This window comes from Saimiri boliviensis, chromosome 11 (assembly GCF_048565385.1).
Source record: "Saimiri boliviensis isolate mSaiBol1 chromosome 11, mSaiBol1.pri, whole genome shotgun sequence".
NCBI lineage: Eukaryota > Metazoa > Chordata > Mammalia > Primates > Cebidae > Saimiri > Saimiri boliviensis.
Genome location: NC_133459.1, coordinates 6,507,579 through 6,532,552, shown reverse-complemented (window position 1 = coordinate 6,532,552; position 24,974 = coordinate 6,507,579). Strand labels below are relative to the sequence as shown.

The window sequence follows — 24,974 nt, the reverse complement described above, 5'->3', positions numbered from 1 at the left end:
AGCAGCTGATCTGGGAGGAGAGGACCCCCCTCCAGCCCCTCACTCACACTATGGGGGTTGCTGGGTGCAAAGCTGGCGCTCTCAGACCAGCTGCATTGGAACAGACCCCAGAATTTCCAGGAAGTGACACACCAAGCTTTAGATCACTTGCGTACTATAAACTCCAGCCCTCAGACGGTGCCCCAGACAGTCATCGCCAGGCCTTGGACTGAGATAAGCAATCCTGTGCACTTTGAGCCAGAAACCTGAAGCCCACGAGGCACCCCAGGCTGAGCACAGCTCTACTAAGTCCTGAATGATTCACATGCAGAACCTCTTTCCCCAAAATATGTTAGGCTGGAACTACGTAGCAAAACACTACACTTCCCAGACTCTTGCAACTAGGAGTAACCATACGGCAAAATTCTGTCCAAGGACACAAGAGTATGTATGCAACTTGCAGGCCCTGTCCATAAAAGGGAAGGAACTCACCCTCCACCTTATTTTCTCCCCTTCCCACTGGTTGGAATGCAGTTGCAATGGCAGGAGCTGGAGTAGCCCTTTTGGACCACGTAAAAGAGGGCAATGTCCCTCGGAATGAGGAGCACCCATGTGGAGGGAGGCTGAGTGGCCAATCCCTGGGGCTGCCACATCATCCCTGAACTATGATGTGAAAGCCAAAGGAGCTTCCCTTTCATTGAAGCCACTGTTATTTGGGTCTTCCTCATAGTGGCAGGGCCCATATTCTCGTGATTACAGAAGGGATTCCAAAAGAAAGGAAAGCTCTCCGGGAATGTCCTGGGAATTCCTATCGCCATCTTCATTTCTCTCTCTCTCTCTCTCTCTCTCTCTCTCTCTCTCTCTCTCTCTCTCTCTCTCTCTCTCCCCCTCCCCGTGTGTGTGTGTGTGTGTGTGTGTGTGTGTTCATCTGGAGGAAGCATTCCTCAGATTGCAGGTGGAAGGGATGCCCCCTTCTGACCAAAGGGCACAGTTGCAAGACCAGCATGGAATTCTCGGAATCAGCCTGGCTCGTGAGATTCCCAGGGCACAGGGCCACGGAGTCCCCATCCTCGCAGCAGGAGAGGCAAAGGCTGCAGAACCAAGTCTCCCTTCACCCCTGAGAAGCGCAACATTTTGATTAAGCCGCTGACAACTCCGCTGTCGGGCAGAGAAATTCGGAAACATCAGGAAATCAAACTGTGAAGTCTTTGAAGGCACGTGATTTACGTGCAAATGCGACGAAGCTAATGTGTTTGGCTCCAGTGTTGGGTGGGGTGGCCCGCCCGCTTGTGGAACCAGACCTGAGGTCTTCTTGGCTCTCGGCACACCTCTGCTTTCCCCAGACACACTTAGCCGGTGCCGTGTGTGCTCCAAGCCTGATCGGCACCTCAGCCTTCTCCTGCAGCCGCATTTCCAGGGCCGTGTCTCTGCCGTCCGAGCTGTGCGCGTGCATGTGCGTGCCGAGTAATTGTGTGCAGATCTGCTTCTGTCCCCGCCCCGCCAGACACCAGAGAGCCGAGTGTTATTAGATTTATGGGGAGTTTGTTGTAGTTTTACATAATTTTCTGATGCACTGCAGATTTCTGAGCAGGCGTTCACAGTTTCCTCCGCTTCAGTGTCGGAGGCTGGCTCCAACCTGGTTTCTACCCCCTGGAGTTCATAAAGCCTAATTCCCCCGGCCCAGCCTGGAGGTGGCATTCCTGTCTGATGGATGCGCAGCTCCTGGGAAAATGGGGAGCCTATGGCTGAAGGAGAAGGGCCGTCTTTGCGTGTTGAGAAGAATTTGGGGGCCCCAGGACAGCAGCCTCTGACTGTGGGAGCAACCCTGAAAGGCATCTTTTTCCCTTGGGGGTACCCCCTTGGCTAATCTCTGGCTCACACAATCTCTTGGAGCTTTTGCTGGGGCTCAGTGCGGGTGGGCTGCTCCCTGGCCGTGTGGATGGGGTCTTTGTCCAGCAAAAGGGCTCTCATTTTCCAGTGGAATCTGACATGAGGAACTCCTTCTAGTGACCTAAGAAGGAGCAGACAGAAGGCTCAGAAAGGCCAGGAAGGAAGGCCTCCTCCTGAATGCAGACATGCTTTGAGCAGGAACTCCCTACTACACGTGGACACAGAGGGCTGGGAGTGGCTCCAGAGCCACCTGGACCCTGGTCACCCTTTCAAGGCAAGAGTCCTTAGGACCCTTATTTTATTATTATTATTTTGAGACAGAGTCTAGCCTGGAGTGCAGTGGTGCAATCTCAGCTCACTGCAACCTCCATCCCCGGGGTTCAAGCGATTCTCCTGTCTCAGACTCCCAAGTAGTTGGAATTACAGGCACCCGCCACCACACCTGGCTCATTTTTGTATTTGTAGTAGAGACGGGTTTTGTTTCACCATGTTGGCCAGGCTGGTCTCCAACTCCTGACCTCAGCTGATCCACCTGCCTCGGCCTCCCAAAGTGCTGGGATTACAGCTGTGAGCCACCGCGCCTTGCCAGGACCTTATTTTGAAAGCATTGACTAAGCCCTAGAAAGGAAGTTCCAGGCCACCTCCTTCAGCCCTGGAGTGCACTCAGCCAAGGGTAGCTTCTGTGGGAGGAAGCCGAGCCCCCTGGAGTGACTCCACCTCCCAGGAAATGGGACAGACGTGCAGACCCTGGAACACGGCTCGAAGAGGTAGAGGAGCAGAGCCAGGGCCCCCGAGCTGGCTGGAGTGCTTGGTCTTCATGCAGAGGCTGCTAGATTCTTCCTCTCACTTTACAGGAGGGGAACTGGAGTGTGCAGAGGAGAGGGGCAGCCGTGGAGCCCGGACGAGCATGTGCCTCCTGACTCGCCAGCCCTGACTCTTTCTACCGCCCTGGCGGGGGCACCAGCGCTACTGGTCAGCAAAGTCATAGTGCTGGCTCCTGGGGCGGGGTCTAGGCAGGACCCAATGTTGGTGCCAGCCCAGCACCGTGAGGTGCCCCCTAGGTACTGAGCGGAAGGGCAGGCAGGCAGGTCTCACAGCAGGGTCCCGGCACTGTCGCCTCAGACTCCTGGCCTCTGGCCTGGCCTTGGGAAGGTGCCACTGAGCAGTCTTGGCTCTCAGTGCCAGGACGCTGCTGCATTTGTCGCTGCTCAGGCCCCTGGCAGGGCCCCTCCCCTCCACCATTCTGGGGATCTTTCCAGGGCCCTGGGCCGCCCAGCCCTGTGCAGAGACCCTGAGCACTTCCTGGGGTAGCTCTGCCGTTCCCATGCTTGCCGGTGCCACCCCAGCCTTTCGAAGAGGCTCATGAGGTCCCTCGTGGTGAAGCGGGCTCGGGGTGGAGGCTGACATCTCCCGTGGGGGTTTGGAGGATTGAGGAGTCCAGGGCGCAGGGATGTGAAGGCCCAGTAGGGTGATGGGAGGGCCTGCGGAGAGGCGGAGAGCTGAGGGACAGGTGGGGGGAGCAGGCAGAGGCAGGGGGAGGGGCGGGCAGAGGGCAGGGGCGGCAGGCTCCGGGGAGCAGGGACCGCAAAGGCGGGAAAGGTGCAGAGTCCTGCAGAGGCTGGGGCTCAGGGTGGGGGCTGCAGGCTGTGCTCAGGAGCTTGTGCACTGAGTGGGCGTTGAGTGGTTTTAAGCAGAAAGGGATGTGGCCAGGCCTGCATTCGGGGAGGAGGCCCCTGGGCTGCCTGGTTGGGGGTTTCAGGCAGGAACACTGAGGCCAGCCTGGTCCAAGCCTCCGCTCGGGGTACTTGGCTGGAAGAACAGCACGCGAGAAGCTCAGTCCGGTAGTCCAGCCCGTGGTGGGCAGGCCTGTCACCCACTGGGAGGCCTCCCTTGCCTCAAAGACCCCGCTGTCCCTCCTGACCCTTGTCCCCAACCTCGAGGCTGGGAGCAGAGCCCTGAATCTGAGCACACAGGGGGCTCTCAGGATCAGCATCGCTGCGGGTGCCCCTGGCCTCAGCCTGCACAGTCCCAGGCACTGGACCCTGACCTTTCCTCCCAGCCGCAGGAAGGACCTTTCAGTCCCCTGCTGTGTGTACATGCCCCCTGCTGTGTATGGTGACCAACAGCTGCTTCCTCCCTCCAGCCCAGCGCCAGGGGAGGTACTGCTTCCGAGTGAGCCGCGGACCCACCCTTCAGGCCCCGCTGATGGTAGGTCCCTGCCCTGAGCCCTGGCCATGAACGCTCCTGGACCCTGCGGGCTGTGTGCCCAGCACTGGATGGCCACCATGCTCTTCCTAGGTCAGGACAGCCCACGACTCACGTTTGTCTTCCCAAGCCCCGCTGAAGAGGGGGCAGGAGACGCCACTGGGAGCCGGCGGCCGCCAGGAGCTGCGGCCACGGCAACACGGCACGGAGCCGCCCCAGCTCCCCGGACGCGCTCGGTGCTTTGCATTCTGTGATTTGCACCTGACAGATGCTTCAGAAAGCGCCACTTTGCTGACAAAATGAAATCCAGCTCAATTACCATCATCTATTTGCCACCCAGCCTGGGAGCCGAGGCGGGCCCTGAGTCCAGGAGGCGGTTCGGTGGCTGAGCCCAGAGCACGCGTGGACAGGCAAGGCAGGAGGCAGGGTCCGCTCCCGCCCCCCACTCCCCATTCCACACTGTCCCTCCCCAGCCGGCCTCCACTCCTGTCTGTGGCCCCAGAGACCCAGTCCTGGCACACTCTTGGCCTGCCCCTCCCCTACAGGCTCTGTGTCTCCAAACCTCACTCTTCTTATCTGTCACATGGGCCTGGCATTTTGTGCCCTGGCTATTGTATAGGGAGCTTACGAGAGACCAAGTGAAGGCGGGGCCAAAGCTAAGCTCACGGTACCACTGTCATCCCAGCAAGATGGTGCTCTATAGCCGCATCCCCAAGGCCACAGAGGACCTTCCTGGCCCCGCCCAGTTGACGCCAGCCTGGCCCCCAGTGTGGGGATGCCAGGCTGGCCAAGGCCACTCACACATGGGTTTCAGCTGCCCGATGAGCTCTTCTTTTGTCCATTTCGCCCACTCCTTCTTGTCGGTGTTGATGGAGCAGAGGATGGGGCCGCAGGGCTTGCCGCAGTCTTCGATGGCCGGCACGTTCAGGTAGTGCACCAGGACGATGTCGGGGTTCTGTGGGGAGAGCAGAGACTGGCAGCATGAGGGTGGCATGGAGCCCACCAGGGTCAGGGCCGCCCCCAACCCCGAAGGTGTAGGCAGAGACCGAGGCCCCAGACGCCCGGCTCTCTTGACCTCGCACTGCTGATGGTTGCAGCCAGATGGTTCTCTGTGGTGGGAGCTGTCTGGCACATGTGGAATGTTAGCAGCCTCCCTGGCCTCCACCCACTAGCTGTCATTAAGCCCCTCCCCCTCCAACTGTGACCCCTGGAAAAGTCTTCAGACATTGCCCAGTGTCCCCTGGGGAGCAAGATCACCCTGGTGGAGAAACTCTGACCTACACATCAGCTTATATGTGTGTAACTGAGAACCACGGGCATGAGGTCAAATTCCCTCCAGCACAACATCCCCAACCTCACACCATAGACATGCCCTCCCTCTCCCTCATGCCCAACACACGTTTCCCCCTCACAGCTTGTGGGATACCCCCAACACAGGCATCATCACACACTTCTCTCCAAGGAGAAAAGGAGCTCCCGGAGCATAAGACCTCTGCTGCTGAGGGCTAGAGCCCCTCTGCCTTCAGCCGTGGTCTTTCCCCTCGACAAAACAGCCCCACAACACAGCACTTTCTTTTTCTTTTTCTTTCTTTTTTTTTTTTTGAGATAGAGTCTCATTCCATTGTCCAGGTTGGAGCTTAGTGGCATGATCTTGGTTCACTGCAACCTCTGCATCCCAAGCTCAAGCGATCCTCCCACCTCAGCCTCCAGAGGCTGGGACTACAGGCACATGCCGCCACACCTGGTTAATTTTTGTATTTTTTTGTAGAGATAGGGTCTTACTCTATTGGCCAGGCTGGTCTTGAACTCCTGGGTTCAAGGGATCTGCCAGCCTTAGCCTCCCAAACTGCTGGGATTACAGGCATGACCCACTACACCTAGCTGGTGCTTTCCATCTAAGCAGTACCCGGGGGCAGCTGGTGCCCAGATCTCCAGAAACTCCTCCCTGGAAGAGCTCTTCCATCATTCCATCCATCTCTTCCACTCTTTCTTATTGGTTTCTGAGGAGGAGTTTCCAGAACTTCTGGGCACCAGCTGCCCCGCCCCAGGTATTCTGGGAAGGAGCTCTCAGTCTGAAGACCTAAAAGGCCCAGTTTGTCTCAAAACGGTTCTATTTAACTGTTAGCCCCTTCCCATCACATCTTATTAAGAATATCCTCTGTTGCTTCTGCCCGCTGAGCTTGGATAGGACACGCCGAGGGGCCTTTTTGAGGCAGCAGTGTTGCCAGGATGAGCAGGGGGACGTCTGTGGCTTTCTCGTGGTCCCCTAGAAGACAGCATTGTATATTTGGCCACATCAGCACTGACGAGTTTGTAAAAGAAAGAAAGCAATCCTGTAACTTTCTAGACGCGTCTGGATAAGCCAGAAAAACCCAGCTTAACCCTCCCATCTCCATCAGAGGGTATTTCTTGAACCATTTCTCTCTCTCTCTCTCTCTCTCTCTGTCTCTTTCCTTCCTGCCTGCCTGCTCTCCCTGCTGGCTCACTCTTTCTTTTTTTTTCTTCTTTCTTTTTCTCTCTCCTTCTTTCCTTCCTTCTCTCTTTTCTTTCTTCTCTTTCTTTCCTTCTCTCTTTCTTTCTCTCTCTCCCTTCCTTCCCTCCTTCCTTCCCTCCCTCCCTCCCTCCCTCCCTCTCTCTCTTTCCTTCCTTCCTTCTTTCTTTCTTTCTTTCTTTTTCTTTTCTTTTCTTTTCTTTCTCTTGCTGTGTTACCCAGGCTGTAGTGCATTGGCACAATATCAGCTCACTGCAATCTCCACCTCCCGGGTTCAAGCAGTTCTCACCCTCAGCCTGCTGAGTAGCTGGGATTACAGGCACCACCATAGCCCAGCTAATTTTTGTATTTCCAGTAGAGGCGGGGTTTCACCATATTGGTCAGGCTGGTCTCAAACTCCCGACCTCAGGTGATCTGCCCTCCTCCTCAGATTCCCAAAGTGCTGAGATTACAGGCATGAGCCACTGTGCCAGCCTGAACCATTTCTTTCTTGCCCTGTCCTAAGGAAACACGACAAGGTTTCAGGACACTGAAGGGAATTATGGAGAAAGCCACGTGGGAGCCTTACCCTGGGATTTTACTCCTGATAGAGGAAAAGCTGCTTTCCCAGCTGATAGACTGAGGCTCAACCATGAGACCTGGGACAGGCAGGACCCAGGCAGGAGGGAGCCGGGTCCGTAGCTGCATTTTTGGATGTTGTCAGAGCAAGAGTCATACGTGAATCAATAAGTCCATGAATAAAGACTCAAGGCCACACCATGACCCGTGTAAGAAAGGAGACTGGCATAATTAAAAAAGATTTCCGCTAAGGGTTCAAACATTTTTTTTTTTCTGCCAACGCTCAGTTTTAACTCAGTCAACACGAACAGGAGCCTTCTCCTTAACGACAGCTTTTCTGGATTGTGGTAATCACGCTCCTTAATAATCACGATAATCCCTGACATCAGCAAAGCACTTGATTCTTTCCAAAGCACTTTCCAGCCATTATCTCATTTGGTGTCCCTGCTAGCCAAGGAAGCGGGCTGGGCTGGGCCCTCCGTCCACAGTGAGGTGCCTGCAGCACTGAGAGGTTGTGAATTGCCCAGAGCTCTGTGCTGGCAGAACAGAGCCTGAGCTGGAAGCTGGGGCTCCGCCTCCAGATTCAGGCCCTGCCAAGACGTCTGATGCCCTCTCTTTTTGCTTCACCCAAGTACCGTCCCACCTCCATTTCACTTCACTGTTGTTGTTGTTGTTTTTGAGACAGGGTCTCATTCTGTTGCCCAGGCTGGAGTGCAGTGGCGTGATCTCGGCTCACTGCAACCTCCACCTCCCAGGTTCAAGCAATTCTCCTGCCTCAGCCTCCCAAGTAGCTGGGATGACAGGCGCTTGCCGCCAGACGCGGCTAATGTTTATATTTTTAGTAGAGACGGGGTTTCACCATATTGGTCAGGCTGATCTCAAACTCTGGGCCAGGCACCTCTGCTATGCCCATTGCGTGGAGGGGGATGGCCGACAGACAGTCATTCACTGTGCCCTGGCCCCATGTTCTTCCTACAGACCAACACACTGGTTTCCCGGGGACTGTGTCTGGGCCAAGGGCTCCTGCCTCTGCCTGGGCATGGGTGGGCAGCTGTGCCAGCTGCTGAGCAAGATGAGTAAAGATCAAACGGCTGCAGTGGCCAGAGGGCCACCCAGGGCTGCCTCTGATCCTGGCCCTTGGAGCAGGAGTCCGACCCTGCAGGAGGGAGCTGACATGCCAGCCGCCTGGGAGATGAAAGGGCTGCTGCCTCCTGCCCCACAGCCCCGCTGAGCACAGCCTGGGTGCCTGGAACAGCCTGTGGAATGCCAAGGTGGCGGGTGGCAGGCAGGGTTTTGTGGGGCAACGGCCCTCTCTCACCATGAACCAAAACTGTGGAGTTCCTGCATGAGACACCCGAGATGCTGCTATCTCTGGGAGCTCTGCCTGCAGGGCTCAGCCTCCATCTGTATAACCAGACTCCACCTAGTCTTTGAGGTCAGGCACCACGATCTCTTCCTCTTCCAGGAAGCCTTCCCTGATTCCCTCTCTGCTTCTACCATAGCAGGATGTCACTTGGCTTTGTGTTTTGATTATCTGAATATCGACTTTATGTCCTCAACCTTAGGGACAATGCCCTGGAGCCTATGACAGGGTCAGCAATCGCTAGTGCTCACCTCAGGGTTGTAGACTCAGTTCAGGCTGAACTCTGAACTCTGAACTCTGACCTCCTCCTGCCTGTGCCCTCCCTAGACCTGTGTTGTCCCGACGTCTGGCTTCAGTTTTCTGGGTCTCTGAAGGGCAGGGAAGCCTTTCGAAATGCAGGGTTGTTGCTAGGAAGCTAAGATACAATGCAAGGCTGGTTCTTAATCTTTTCTGGGTCTGAGATCTCTCGGAGAACCTGGTGCAGGCGGTGGATACCCACCTCACCCCCCAGCATAAACGAGGCGCATCGACTCTTCATTTCAAGGGCTCACAGATCCAATGGCCATTCAGTAACTACGAACACATCTGCCCCTTTTAACTCCGTGGACACGCCCCACACGGAGTGGGGGTGGGGTCCCTTCCTGAGAGCCTGCATGCCGGGCCTTGCCTTTCTCCCTTGTTTTGATACAATTAGCAGAATATCCCAGCCCTTGGCAGGTGCAGGAGGCCGAGCACAGGATCAGGAGATGCAGAAGCAGCAGCTTCCCGGTTTCCAGCCCAGGGCCGGGAGTTCGTGCCGCGGGAATGCCCAGAGTTGAGTAGTAGCGATTTCCTGGCTTGGGGCTGCTTTTCAGACACAGACTGATTGAGGTATTTTTGGAAATTTGGGGCACACGTCGCTTCTTGGCAATGTTGCAATTTTATTCATTAGTTGTACATTTTATTGGGTGTTTTTGGCAGAAAAATATATTAGCCTTGGAGCCCTAATGTATCAGTTTCATGGAGGGCTCATAAAGGTGTCAGAGTCCTTGCTGTGCTGTTCTGCTGGTGGCGAGATGGGCTCGGGCGAACCAGCTCAGCAGGGCAGCCCGGAGGAAGGCCCCGGTCAGGCCTGGATCCGAGGGTAACAGCAGGGGACAGACCTTGCCAGGGTCCTGGATTCTTTTTTTTTTTTTTTTTTTTTTTTTGAGACAGAGTCTTGCTGTGTGGCCCAGGCTGGAGTGCAGTGGCACAATCTCAGCTCACTGCAACCTCTGCCTCCTGGGTTCAAGCGATTCTCCTGCCTCAGCCTCCGGAGTAGCTGGGACTACAGGCATGTGCCACCACACCTGGCAAATTTTTTATATTTTTAGTAGAGACAGGGTTTCACCATGCTAGCCAGGATGGTCTTGGTCTCCCGTCCTCATGATTCGCCTGCCTCGGCCTCCCAAAGTGCTAAGATGACCGTGCCGGCCAGAATCAAGAACTGATTCTGGCCAGTTGTGCAGCGAAGTTGCCTTTGTCTTGCCCGGGCTGCCCTGATGTCTCCCTGGGTTCACCACTAGATCAGGCTTTGTGGTTTGGGGAGGGAAGAGGAGCTGTGGAGAAGCCCCTCCCCGGGCTATGAAGTTTTCATGAAGATGCTAGGGGTCACCCCCCAAAGTGAGCGTGACCTTTGGAGATGAGTCCTTGCTGTCCGGAGGCCTGGTCAGTGTCAGGCTGGGGAGGGGAAGCGCCGTGGCGTGGTCTGTGACTATGGTGGCGGTGATAGGGGAAGCCAAGAAGTAAAAGTCTAAAGAAGTTCCACAGCCTCTGCAAGAGCTGTGGAAGAGGGCATCCTGCCTCTCTCTCGGTGCCTCAGGCTCCTCACCCATGGACATGGAAGCTGCACCCCTTTCTCACTGGGGCTGCAGCAGGAAGCAGGGCCGGGCCTCGGAACGGGTGTGTGCTCTTGGGACAGACAGCGGCCCCGCTCCACCACCACCAACTGCCACCAAACCCAGATGGAACAAAGCCCTGACCTGCTTCTTGAGAGGGTGAGCAGATGAAGCCTCCCTCGGGCAGCTCTGCCGCTCAGAGCCCCCTTCCTCCGCCGGCAGCCCCAGCCCGGCCCGACTCTCCTCTTGCTGTGTGCCGAGGCCCTTCTTCTCCCAGTGTCTGGCCTGGGGCCCTGGCCTCCCTCTCTCCCTCTCCCTTTTTCTTTCTCCCTCTTTCCCTCTCTCCCTCCTTATCCAGTGTCCTGACCTCACACCCACCAGATTCCCAGGACGCCCAGATTTTGCTCTCCAGCCCACCTCTCCTTTCTTGCCTACCCGGCTGTTGGCGACACCCCTCAAAGGCCTCAAAATACCCACGACTTCCCACAGCCGACCTCGCCTCCCGACCTCCCACTCAGCACACGTGGCCCCTCCAGGCTTCCCACAGCTGCCCAGCTCTGGAACCTGGGAGTCCGAGTCTTTTCTTCATCTTCCCTCCCTCTCCCTCCACAGCCAGTGGATTGCCCAGCTCTGCCAGTTCTCCCACCCCAGGAAGCCTGATCCTCCCATCTGCCCCCTGCCCACAGCCACCAAGTCCAAGCCTCCCCCTGCTCTTCTGCACACGTGGGAGTGTGCCCCCCCACCCCGGATGTCCTCACGTCTGCTCTTCCCTTTCCCGCCCATCCTTCAAACAGCAGCAGGCGTAGTCTGGCTGTTCCCGGACGGCTCCTTGGCACTGAGATCGAGCCCACACTCCTGCCACGGTTCCAGGCCACGTCACCTGCGCTTCTTGCTGGCCACTGCCTGCCTCGTGCACCTGGCTCCCGCCACCCCATTCCCTAGACCCGCTGCTTCTCTCCCTGGGCTGTGGTCTCTGGCTGCCACGCTCCATGCCACATGGGTCCCAGGTCACTTCCTTGTGGAAACCTCATTCAGCAACCCGACTGACAATAGTGCCCACCCGGCCCGGCTCCCACCTCCCTGTCTTTGCAGCACTAATCTCTCAGTTTCCACTCAATTACTGCTCGGGTTTGGCCTGTTTTCTTGGCTACACGTGTGTGCTCCGGATGGCTGGGACTCTGTCTGTGGGGCAGCCACATGGCAGGGGCTCCATCCTGACTACTGAAAACTGGGGGCATAGTGGGGTGCCACCAAGCTGTCCCAGCACACAGGCCAACAAGCCTGCCGGGGAGCACCTGGCCTTAGCTGGGGGCACTGGTGCAGGGGTGGCTGTCTCCTCTCTGGAGACTAGTGTCTCAGGACCAACCCTGGAGAACCCCCAGGCGTGTCTTCTAGAGGGACAGACAGAGACTGGGAGCGGGGAAGGAGTCAGTGTCCATCCCAGGCATGGGCTGGAAGAGAAGGGGTTCACCAACTTGGAAGGGGCCCAGGGGGGTGGCATCTGAAGGGGTCCATGCGCCCTCTGCCCCTCTGCAGCTCTCCCCCTCTGAGGGAAGTTCAGCCTCTCCCCTAACCCAGCCGTGCCTCCTGGAAATGTGTTTGGAGCTGCTGATCTCCCAGTTCCAGACTCCCAGGGCCCTGCCAGGGAAAGGACTCTTAGGCTGAAGGGAGCCTGAGTGAGAGTCAGTCTCTTTTAGAACCTTTTCTAGATGGCACCTTTCACCCAAACCACAGGGACAGAGAGAGGACAGGGGCAAGCTGAGGGTCTGTTCCTCCAAAAGCACAGGAGAGGCTAAGAATGTTCTGCAGAGAACTCTTGCCCAGGGGTAAGCAGACCGTTGAGTGCCGGCCTGAACCTCCAGGAGAGGGTGAGGCAGGCAGAGAGCTCAGGACCGGCCTGGCCCCCAGCAGCACTCATGTTCGAGGCCACCAACACTGCCTAGTAAAAGGGCGTGAGGTGGAGGAGGGGGAGGCGCTCCAGGCTGCAGAGGGGAGCTGAGCTCGGCGCTTCCCAAGTGCTGAGCCCACCCCTGGGTGTGTGCAATCAACCCTGGCATCGGTGGAGGGTGCAGCAGTGAGCTCTTCCACAGAGACCCACGGAGGGGACTCAAGACCCCCATAGCAAGAGCCTTGAGGATTGCACGCCCTCTTCCTGGCTGCTTCCAGGGGCGGATCCTGGGCCCATGGGTGTCAGGCCACAGAGTCCCATGGCTCTGGCCTCGGCTCCTCCCTCTCCACTGAGAATAGGAGGCCCAGAGCCAGGACCCCTTTCTGCGGAATAAGCAGGGTGGCGATGCAAGCAGTGGTTAAAAATGCAAAAAGCTGTTGGTTTTGATAAAGAAAAATGCAGCTGCAACATCTGTTTGACTCTTGTTTGCAGCTTCATCAATGCTAAGTGGTCAATAAATCAGAGTGGCATGGCGCTCCGTTTCTTCCGGGGCTCAGCCATTAATCTCATGCCAGTTCTCATGAAAAATGAAGGAGAGAGGCCGTGTGATAGTGAAAATGTATACATTACCCAGAAAGTCATAATAGCATGTAATAGTGCCACACACCTCCCCACTTGCAGTTGGGGGTGCGGGGGGCGGGCCTGCGTGCCACCAGCCGGTAGGAGGACGACCGGGGAGGAAGTGGCATTGTCTGCGTCACAAGCTCCTTCGATCTTTGCATTTGTCATATTAGCACCATTTCTGTGTATTCTGAATGTCCCATACGCCTGATTCTCAGAGGCACAGCATCCCCCGCACCTGGATGCAGGGAACAGCGAGGGGAGGAGCCTGCAGCGAGGGGAGGGCATGGGGAACTGGCAGGAGAAGGGCGGGGTTTCTTAGGGAAGGGACAGAGGGCGGCACTGGGCGGCGCAGGGCTGTGGTGTCACGAGGCTGCAGGACTGAGCAGAATGCTCTCGCCCACCTGCTGGCTGCTCCGGGCAGCTGGGCGCCTGCCTGTCCTTTGCTCTGAGTAAAAGTGTGAGGCGGGACGACGGTTCCACCAGAAGGGAGGCTGATCACCAAGGCCTCGGCAGCTTGGGTTCCATCCCCACTGTCACCCACTGAGGGCTGCCAGGAGGCAGAGGGAGGGGCAGATGGGCCTGGAAGACGGACAGAAGCACAAGAAGTGTGCTCCCTGGGAAGGACCAGGCCACACGGGCACCTGCTGCTCAGGTCTCCCAGGATCTGCCGGCCCCTGGAGGCTGCAGCTCCTTGGGTCCCTCCTCCCTGCTTCTGACGGCTCCGATGTGTGGTACCACGGCATTTCACGGGCCACTTGGGACGGGAGTATGCCTGGAGCCCAGCACACAGCTCCCAGTGGGCATTTCTGTTTGCAGAGGTCGCTTTCTGAGTGTCGGCTGGGTCTCAGGCTCCACGTTCACATTCTTCCACAACCCACGGCTACGGGTGCTATCGCTATCCTCCATTACAGAAAAAAGAGTACCTTTGAGGGCTGTCTCTGGGCACCAGCCCCGCTTGAAGCCATGATCTCATACCTCCAGGCCACTGCCCCAGGGCTCTGTGGGGCTCACTGGATGTTTCGTGGGAGGGCTGTGCACTCAGCCAGTGAGCCTGGCTGGGTCATGTGAGGTGCAGGGAGATGGTAGGACCAAGGATGGGACTGGGAGACTCCTGGCTGGTCTCTAAGCTCCTCAGGGCAGGGCTGAGGCTAAAGATGTCCTTGTCTCCACATCAAGGGCCCAAAGTAGTTAGAACACCCTCTGTGGGGTGTGCAGGTGAGTGGAGAACAGCCCTGAGCGACCCTGGAACTGAGCACCTGGCAACTGGGGTGCAGATCCAGGTCCCCAAAGTTGGGAGCTGTTAAGGGAGAAGCAAAAAGAGAGAGAAGTGGGGAGTAGGAACTGAAAGATGGGCCCCAGTGCCCCCGGTGATAGGCAGGGTCAATAGTCAACTGAGCTCTTCTGGGGGCTCGGTCCTGCAATCTGTGCTGGGTCCAGGGGTCGCCCACTGCGGCCCAATGTGGCAGGGCACACAGGACACCTCCCCACTTCCTTGCCACTGCTCAGCAGGGCTGGGAAACTCTAAGCGATGCCTGGCAAGGGGGCTCAGAGGGTCCAGAAGCCAGGGCAGAGGCAGGCAGCCCCTTCCCATGGCTGCCCTCACCACGAGAGCCTGTGAGCTAGCGGGAGCCGGGGCCGGCAGCCCTTCCCGGCTTTGGAGGGAGGCTGGGAGGCTTAATTAGTTAATGTGGGTAAAGTGGTCTGAAGATGAAAAACCCTGGGTAATTGCTGAGTGCTGCTGCTGTTGTTATTACACAATTACCAGAATTTTCCAGTCATGGGAATAGAGTTAAACAATTTCCACCTGGTGCGGGGTTCCGGGAACCATGTGGGCTCAGGGGCTGGCTTGCTCTGCCTCCTATCTCTTTAGCCCAGAGACAGTGTAGGGAAAACACATTTATGGTGGGAGATCAGGCCTGGCACAGTCCTGGGCACATCCTAGACACCCAGAGAATGCTGGACGAAGGTGAATTCTCCACTCTCGCTGAGCGGATAAAGATGCATGTACCTCAAGACCCACCTCTCACTCGCGAGGGACCCATCTGCCTGCACTTTCCAGAAGGGTCCCATTTTTCTGCACTTTCCAGAAGCTCCTGAAACAGTCCCATCCAAAGGCTGAGAGGGGGTTGAGCCATCCTGGAGGGACGCTGCCAGGGAGGACTCTCCACTGCACAGCAAGACCTGGCTGCCAACAGCATGCGGGTGGGGGCCAGGTCCGGCCTTACTTAAAATCATTACAGGTCAGGCCCGGTGGCTCACACCTGTAATCCCAGCAGTCTGGGAGGCCGAGGCAGGTGGATCACGAGGTCAGGAGTTCGAGACCAGCCAGGCCAAGATGGTGAAACCCCGTCTCTACTAAAAACACAAAAATTAGGCGGGCACATTGGCAGGCACCTGTAATCCCAGCTACTCAGGAGGCTGAGGTAGGAGAATCGCTTGAACCCAGGAGGCGGAGGTTGCAGTTAGCCAAGATCGTGCTATTGCACTCTAGACTGAGCAACAGAGTGAGACTCCATCTCAAACAAATAAACAAATGCACAAAATCATTATACATGACCTGGGGGAAGACATGTCCGATAAAATTTCCACGTTGGCAGATGACACTCAGTTTTAACAGGTAACGAAAAAGAGCCAGTGTGGGAGGGTACAGGAGCCACAGATGCTTGGTGGCTCCATGGCGGTGAAGGGTGGTAAGGTGTAGGGCAGCGGGCTCAGGATGAGCAAAGCAAATTGCCGACGAAGACTGGCAGCCCGAGCTGGCATCGCTGGACCCGAGAGAGGAACTCCTGGGATCCAAGAAGCCACTGGTCCACAGTTGTTTCGGGGACCAGAAAGAGCCCAGCCTGGAGAGGTGGGCACGGCCTGGGAACTGGAGACAAAATGGCCAAGACATCTTGGCTGCAGGGCTGGGTCTGAACTAGGGAGTGCAGGGGTGAGGGAACACGACGGGGAGGGGCAGGCAGCTCCAGGACAACGAAGGCAAGGGCTTTTCTGTCCAGAAAGGCGAAAGTGGAGAGGAAAGGTGGTTCGAGTCTTCAGAAAAGGGAGGAGAGGTGGAATCGTGCTCCTCACTCCAGATCCACGAATGCTAAGAATACGGGTCCCCCCACCTCGGAGCTCAGGGAGGTAATTTTAGCACAATCAAACTACACAGCGGGCAGCCGATGTATGAGACTCATTATTCCAGGGCGACATGGGCTGAAAACTATAAAGAGATTTTTCTAAAATGGGTGACATTAGTTCCCGGATGGCTGATCTGTAAGGAGTTGTGCGAGACATTGGGATGTTGGCGGCCATCTCTCTCTGGGACCCCAACCCAGGAGACACCGTGGTGGCTGGTGCCCCCACCAGGGCGGAATCCAGGGCTGCAAGTGTCAGCCAGGCTGCTCAGCACCCAGCCGGCCTTCTCTGACTTGCCAGGGACCTGTCAGGATGCAGCCTGCTGGCGTCCCGCAGTGGGCGGAGCCTGAGCTTGGAGGAGACTGTCGGCTGGGGTCCTGTCCTGTGAGTATCCTGCTCTCACCTTGAATCAAGTTTTGATTTATTAGCGATCGCTGCAAGAGTTGCTCCGACCACCCCTGGGACAGGAAGCCATGGGCCTTTCGCTGGGACACAGGGAACTAACTCCTGTAGGGAAAAGGTCCTGCTCAGGGCGTGCAGCCCTGGCACAGCAGAGACCGAGAGTGGAATAGCACAGACGCCAGGCAAGCAGGTCTCAGAGGGCTGCAGTCGCCATACCTCTGACCTCCTGTCCCTCCCAGGAGCTAAATCCACAGCCACATGGCTTCCTTCTCACCAGCCTCAGAGAGGTCCTGCCTGCAGCCTAGACTGGCCATGTCCTCCCGGGTGGCCAGAAGCCAGGCCTGCTGCCTTCCTCTGCCTCTTCCATCCTCGCCAAGCACGTGGGCCCCACTCCTGCTCCCAGAGCTGGTGTGCCTGCTCAGAACCGTGCCTGATTAGGCAGTGAATCAACTCCATCAGAGACTATGGCACCAAACAGTCATCGAGGCATCTCTAGAGTGACTGATGTGCTCTGGAGCCTTTCCTGCCCATCTGCTTCCCTCCATAGCTCTGGAGGAAGTCGGGCACGCACCACCATCCCTGCTGGACTCAGAGGTGCTACATGATCTACTCACGGCCATGTGGCTCGTGGGAGGCTGAGCTGGACACAACTCTAGCGCACTTAGTGTTCTTTTGATACGAGTTTCCAAGTTTTCTTTAGCAAGCCAGCCGCCTCTCCAAGTCAGTCCAGGGGTGGAGCTTGCCACTCAGGCTGGCCAAGCCGCATTCTCTGGGCCATGCTGATTGGCTCAGGGAGAGAGTCACGGCTCCATCAGAGCCAATCAGTGCTGATCACTAGGCTTTGGCTGGAGCCACTTGGAGGCAGAGGTGCTCTTTCCTGCTAGACTCGAACCTGGGAGAATGACATCTAGTGCTCCTGGAAGCTATCTCTTGCCAGCACATGGAGACGGAGAAGGGAGCTGGCACAAGGAACAGGGCAGAGGGGAGGAGACACAAAGCCTCGATGCCACTGACGGAACACAGGCCGGCACACCTCCAGACTTTTCAGCAACTCCAACCCCCAAATCTCCTCTTTCCCCAATGTCACTTCAAGTCGAGTTTTCTGTTGCATCACCCAAGAGCCCTAACATCTAAAAAAGATCATGTCGGGCCGGGCGTGGTGGCTCGCACCTGTAATCCCAGCACTTTGTGAGGCCGAGGCGAGCGGATCAAAGGCGTTTGAGAGCAGCCTGACCAACACGGTGAAACCCCGTCTCTACTAAAAATACAAAAATTAGCCAGGTGTGGTGGCACATGCCTGTAATCCCAGCTACTCGGGAGGCTGAGGCAGGAGAATTGCTTGAACCTGGGAGGCGGAGACGCAGTGAGCTGAGATCACGTCACTGCACTCCGGCCTGGGCAACAGAGCAACACTCCATAACAACAACAACAACAACAACAACAACAACAACAACAACAACAAAAGATCCTGTCTTCTTTCCGCTAAGCCAGTCACTCTTTCCACTACAATTCAGATGACCCTCTGGTTTTGATAATCACCACTGTGTGATTACTGAGAACTAGCATCTCTTCAGACTTGTACGTTCCAGTGCTGGGTGCTAAGTACTTCACAGGACTTAGCTCATTTAATCCTCACGACAACCTCACAAGGTAGAACTGGTTATGGCTACATCTGCTTTACACATAAAGGTCTAAAACGTGAAGAATTAAGCAGCCCATCAAAGCTCTGCTCCTTGAGCCTGGATCCATCTGATGCTGAAGAAGCAGAGTCATAGAGAGTGTGCGCTCCGGAGCCAACTGCCTCGGGTTCGTGTCTGGGTTCTGCTACCTCCTGGACACCAGCTTTGGGCAATCACATCACTGTGGATCAGTTTTCTCACCCACAGAATGGAGAGAGGAGTAGAGCCTTCTCCCTGAGGTTGTTGTGAAGACTAAAAAAAGATACAGCATTTGAACAGTGTCCGTGGCATGGTGAACCCTCAGAACAGCCAGGTATTATTCTGACAGACCTCTCTAACCAGTGATATGTCATCTCACACTATTGCTAAGGACAAAGTTTCCCTAAGATTGTATGGAGCTTCCACGTGGAGCAGCATCAAATTAGTTCTGACACTGCTCATTTGGGAGGTGTGATTCTTTGAGATAGGAGCCTACCTAGGCAAAGTTAAATTCTTTTTTTTTTTTTTTTTTTTTTGAGATGGAGTTTCCCTCTTGCTGCCCAGGCTGGAGTGCAATGGCACAATCTTGGCTCACTGCAACCTCCACCTCCAGGGTTCAAGTGATTCTCCTGCCTCAGCCTCCGGTGTAGCTGGGATTACAGGCACCTGCCACCATGCCTGGCTAATTTTGTACTTTTAATAGAGACAGGGTTTCTCCATGTTGGTCAGGCTGGTCTCGAACTCCTGACCTCAGGTGATCCACCTGCCTCGGCCTCCCAAAATGCTGGGATTACAGGTGTGATCCACCGCGCCTGGCCCAAAGTTAAATTCTTTCAAACATCGAGGAAGCATCATGCTGTCCAACAGACCATGAGCTAAACACCAGTCATTCTTGTCCCATTGTAAAAACAGGATTTCTGAGACAATTCTTGCCGATCTTCCAAACTCTGGAAGAAAACAAAGCTCAGTTTTCCTGAAAAATATTTGGTAACTCTCCATGAATTAAAGGGATTGGCGTCTCATCCCCGTCCTGCCACCCTGGATAGGTGGGATTCCCTCGGGCCAGTGGGATCGCTTCTAGTCCTTGTCCAGATGATACAGGCATCAGTGACTTGCAAGCCCTCAAGGAACTCCAGTGCATCCAGCCCCTTCTCTAGTAAGCACTGTCCACTTCCTGGATGCTTTATGTATTTTATTTTGTTTTATTTAAATTTAATTTTTCTTTTTTAAGGCAGAGTCTCACTCTATCACCAGGCTGGAGTACAATGGCACAATCTTGGCCCACTGCAACCTCCGCCTCCTGGGTTCAAGCAATTCTCCTGCCTCAGTCTCCTGAGTAGCTGGGACCACAGGCACACGCCACCATGCCCGGCTAATTTTTTTTGTATTTTTAGTAGAGATGGGGTTTCACCATGTTGGCCAGGATGGTCTCAATCTCTTGACCTCATGATCTGCCTGCCTTGGCCTCCAAAAGTGTTGGGATTACAGGTGTGAGCAACGGCACCTGACCTTATGTATTTTAATTTGTGCATGAAAGATCCTCCAGGGTCCTGCAAGTCAGGGGCCTCCTGAACCCTTCTGCTTACTCTGCTTGGAACAGAGGATATGAAGGTGGGAGGAAGCCTAGGGGTCGTCCAGGCCAACTTATCAACCCCTCCCATCTCCAATTGGGAAAACTGAGCCAAGAGAGACACCGACTTGCCCAACACCACACAGCAGACAGGAAGAGAGTGAGGACAGGTAGCTGCACGTGACCTCCACCCTCTGCTGTCTCCAAACTTGACCCCTTCCTGATGTTCAGAATCTTCTGAGGCAAATGATTGTACCTCCCTTGCTGTGCAGAGGGAATCTGCAGAAAAGCAGAGCTGGTTGCTGTTCACCCCAAGTGGCATCCAGAACAAGGCTGCTTGCTGGCCTATGAACTTCTTCACAACCTTGACCATGAGTGGGGTGGCAAGATGCTTGGTGGGCTTTCTGTTGAGCCTCTTCCTGGAGGTCGTGATGGCAAGGCAGGTGCTCTAAGCAGGGAAGTGTGGGAGGTTGGGACCGGGCCACCCTTCCTCCACTCTGGAGGATCCCCTGCACTCAATCCTGTTACAGACCTAAACCCCAGAGCTCTCTCTTGACTGACAAATGGGCTTGCCGTGGAGGCAGCAGACGATGAATTGTACCCGGCCCATCAAGCATCTGTAGGATTTTTATACTCTGGCAACTGTAATGGTGAGATTCCAGCCGTTGTTTTAGAGGGAATCATGGTTAAATTGGGCTGTATGTTTTTTTAATGTGTTCCCCACTTCCTCTTTAATACCTTGGTAGGACAAGATAACGTGTAATCACTGAAGTAATTGTGGCTCTCAACAGTTTATGTCTTGAAGGAGTGACGAGGGGTTAACAAAGCCACTGCAGGGCAAGGTTTGGATTAGAAAATACAGTTTTTCTTTTTGTTATTTTCTTTTTAAATCCCTCTTTATCTTCTTCCTTTCTCCAGTGGTTTCTGGAGCTCGCTGATAACCTGTAAGCCTCCTCGGGTAATAACGGAACCTGCTATACTAATGACACAGGCAAGTGTGGGGCTGTCCCATCTGCAGAGCTGCTGTAGCAGGCTAGGCCCTGGCCAGAGCACGTGCCTTTGCAGGAAACGCCAGCCTGTCCCCCAGACCAGTGGGGCCTCACATCCTGAACACTAACACCCATCCCGACCCATCTTCACCTCCACATCCCAAAGCCGCTGGCTGGAGCCAAGCAGTGAGGCTGCCCTGTGCCAGCCCATTGCAAACGGCAGAGGAGAGTGAGCTTGTGAACCCGACACTGCCTCAAATTGTCCCGCTCCTGGCAGATGCTGAAGACAACGGCAGGGTGCGCATCTGTGGCTGGCAGGGAGCTGACAACCTCACTCCCTCCTCTTTGGATGATGCCACAGAAAAAGAAGCTGGCTTCCTCCAGCTTCCTGGGGGCAGGGGCATCTCTAAGCATCGTGCTTACAGGCCGAGACCCTGTCAGCCTGGTGGGAGCAGAGTCAGGCCACAGAGCAGTCCTGCCACTGTGACTCCGTGGCCACCAAGTCCGAGGCGCTGCTAATGCCAGCAGAGCTGAAGGAGGGGAGAGCTGGGAAGGTGTGCCGCTTTCCTTCTCATCCCTGAGGGCGCTGCCCCAGTCTCCCCTCACTGCCTTTCCCATGTCCCCTGGTACCAGCCTCCTGACTGGTCTGCCTGTGAGCCATGCCCTCCCATCTAGCTCTCAGAGCCATCTTCCCAAGTCCCAGCTCTGATGGTGCCACCCACTGCTAACCTTCCCCGGACGCCCATTTCCTGTGAATGGAACCCAACTCCCGATCCCAAGGGCCTCCACAATTGGCAGGATCCACCTCCCATACACCTTCTCACCCTCCTTGGCTCAGTCAACCAGACCGCTAAGCCTGCTCTGCCACTGGCCCTGCCCACTGGCCCTGCCCACGCTGTTCCCAAGGCCTGGAATTCCTCCACACTCCACCTGCTTGTCAAGACCCAGCTCCAACATCACACTGTCCTTGCAGCTTCCTTTTATCCCTCCAGCCAAAATAATTTCATTCCCCTCAGGCCTCCCCCGGCAGTCCCCTGTGTCTCTCCCACAGCATCCGCCAGTCCCGCCCTTTCCACTGATCTTCAGGCTGGCTGGAACCTCTGTTCCTTCCCTGGATCCCAGGCTTCCTAAGAGCAGAGGGTGCATCAGAAGGAAACGTATTTCCCTGTAGGCAGTCAGCAAGTGTTGGCTGAGTCAATGGCAGGTCGACTGCATCTGATTGGGGACATTCATCCTGGATCAGCCACTAGAGAGCGCCTGTGCTGGGGGCTGTGCCAGTCTGTAGTTGGCATACTCACCACCCTCCCATCACCCTCTCCCTTCTACCTTGCACCTTCACTGAGGTAGAGAGAAGGACCCGGCACTTCTGCATGCGAACCTACTGGGATCTTCATTTTAACCCAGTTTGTCTGTTTCCACCTGTCGGAGCACTGGCATTTCAGGACGATTTGTTGCAACCCACTGCTCACACACAAATCCCTACTCCCCATCGTGGCCCTTGGAATTCTGCACTTAAACCACAGTGGATGGCACTCATTCCCGCTAAGTTCAGATGGGGTCCCGGAAATCTCAGAGGCAGAGTTCTGCATTGTCATTACCAACTGATCAGTGCTGGGGTGGGAGACAAAATGTGGTCCTCATCTCTGCACACGCACGCACAGGCGCCACACCATCCTTTAGCTGGGAGACCCACAGCGCTGGTCCTCATCTCTGCGCACACACGCACAGGCACCACCCAACCCCTCAGCTGGGAGACCCACAGCACTCGCTCCCTGTTTGTTTTTAGGTCTTAAAACACGGCTGCCTTGAAGCTGAGAAAACAGAAGCTGGGCTGAGGGCCTTGGCACCAGCCCAGGGTAACTGGGACACCCATGTTTGCAAAGAAAGCATTTGTGAAGTGTGAAGAAATCAGAACAGCACCGTTCAAAAACTGTGTTTAAATTTCACTCAAAATGTTCTATTTTGTGTCGAGGATAGAGTCCCCTTGGAAAAAACACTTCCTGGCATTTGCAAACCACTGTTGCTATGGAGCTGTTAAGAGATCTTAACTCTTAACAGGGGATGGCAATTAATTGTGGTGGCTGCAGGTAAATCAAGCCAGCAGCTCCTCTGGAGGGAGCTGATGGGAAAGGGGATCTAAAAGGCAACGCTGAAAAACAACTTCTGTAATCCCAGCACCTTGGGAGGCTGAGGTAGGCGGATCATCTGAGGTCAGGAGTTCAAGACCAGCCTGACCAACAGGGCAAAACCCTGTCTCTACTAAAAATACAAAATTAGCTGGGTGTGGTGATGCATGCCTGTAATCCCAGCTACGTGGGAGGCTGAGGCAGGAGAATCACTTGACCCTGGGAGGCGGAGGTCGCAATCAAACTTCCAATAGAGGGTTTCAGATGCTTGAGGGCAAGGTGCCTTCTTAGTGATTTCTTTGTGCTTCCTTCACTTCTAGGAGAACGGACTAAATGCGTGGAGCGGATGGGAAGTCAGGGTTTCCTTTCAGTTAAGCTGAGATGACTGGGGTCCCAGCTCACTCACTCTCCTGCGGGAGCTCTTGGGTGGGATTCTCAGCCTTTTAGAGGGACAGCTTCCTCTTCTATAGAGTGGGTGTGACTGTAGTACTCGCTTTGCAGTTTCATTCATTCACTCATTGATTCACTTATTCAACAGATTAGCTCTCAAAAACCACAACACACCAGGGACTGGCCTATGTTTGGGGTCTACCTTGACCAAGGCTAAGACTCTGCCCTCAGAGAGCATGGAAGAGGCAAGCTGTAAACGCTGGAATAAATAATAGGGTGATTCTGGATGGCATAAGGTGAGATGAGCATGAAAAATGGGGTGGGTAGAGAATTTAGCCAGGGAGCTTGAGAAGGCCTCTGAGGGGCCTTGAGCTGGGTCAGAGATGATGAAAAGAAGCCAGCCATGGGGAGCCCTGGGGGAGGAAAGGCTTCAGGCACAGGGGACAGGAAGACCTGAGGACAGACTGGGGCTCACAGGGAGCATTCAGGAAAACAGCTGTGAAACGAGAAAGCACAGAGGTTCAGCCTGGAGAGCTCAGGACAGTGGCTGGTGAGGGCTGAGTTCTGTGATGGCAGCCCCACGTCTGTCTGGCTCACCCAGCCTCAAGCCTGGCACCTGGCCCAGAGCTGGGCTTGGAAAATATTTGTTGAATAAGTGAAATGGTCCAGGAAAGTTTTAATGTTGAATAAGACTCTACATGGAACTGAAGATTCGATCTCTCCATGGAAGAAACACCTCTGCATTTTGAGATCACCAGGAGAGGCTCCTGCTGGCGGCCAAGATGGAACACTCAGAGGGAGAAGCCCAAGAAGGAGGAAGCTGCCAAAACTCAGGTGGTGGAAGGCTTGCTCCGAAAGAACACTGTTTTGCTGGTTATCTGCTGAAGAAAGGAATCGATGATGGGTTATAATTAAGTCAGCTGTTTTCGGTAGCGGATACTAACTTTGGAATTCAAGTAAGATAGAAAGAGTACACCAGTCTGTGATCTTGCCTGCAGCCGGATGATGGAAAGAACTTGGATGTGAGATGGAATCAGGTCTTAGCTCAGATTTCACCTTGGCCACTTCAAACACTACGTGATCTTGGGCAAGTGACTTAACCCTTCTTGGCCTTGCATCCCTCCCAGGTGAAATGGGGGTCCTCCGGTCTACCTGAGGATATGGAAATCCACTGAGGGGATTAAGGGAAGTGTAGTGGAGGGCATCCAACAAGTTCCCAGCAAGGAGTAGCCACTCAGTCACTGTTAATGAATTTAGGAGCAAAACCAATCTCCGCTTCCTCCGCCTCCCCCCATACCTCCAGGGTCATGAATGGAAAGAATAAAGTCACTGTTTTGGTTTTTGGTTTTCGTCTTTGGAGGTGACCAACTCCCGATTTGACAGTTGTTTCTGCAGAACTAAAGGTATGACATGACTACAAGGTCACATGAGGTCACCTAGAGAAGACATCTCACTGTCTTAAGCATATTCGTTCTCTCTAGAGGTGCCAGGGAGCCATGACATGGCTGAGCTGAGCTGGTGCCCGGAATTTTGAAATAAACCATGGCCAAGTGAAAACTAAAGTGACCTTCTCAGAAGCAATGGTCCCAGGGCCAGGTCATGTTGCTGCCATCCCTGACGTCTCCACCCCTCTTCCAGGAAACTTCCAGAAGGACCAGCACTGCACCTGGCACCTCCTCAGGCCCCTTGTTGCAACTTTCCTCCCAATGATGTAGAGTGTTGGGCTGCCAGTGCTGCGCAGAGGCACCTGAGAGGAAATGAATTTCTTAGTTTCTTATTAACTTTGAGGAGGGTACCTCTACCCAGCCGCACTGCCAGGACAAGGTGCACTGGGGCTTCCAGGAATTTTAATATCAGAGATCAGC

General features: G+C 55.2%; 1 protein-coding gene across 18 annotated transcripts in view; it reads right to left on the bottom strand.

Annotated features, from left to right (window-relative positions):
- The window catches only part of CAMTA1 (calmodulin binding transcription activator 1), a 964,942-nt gene that overhangs the window by 120,522 nt on the left and 819,446 nt on the right, over positions 1-24,974 (bottom strand). For all 18 annotated transcript variants that reach the window (XM_039474351.2, XM_039474345.2, XM_039474346.2 and 15 more), the window contains one exon: positions 4,876-5,029. In XM_039474351.2, the coding sequence (XP_039330285.1) occupies positions 4,876-5,029 (154 nt within the window). The remainder of the gene's footprint in view (positions 1-4,875; positions 5,030-24,974) is intronic.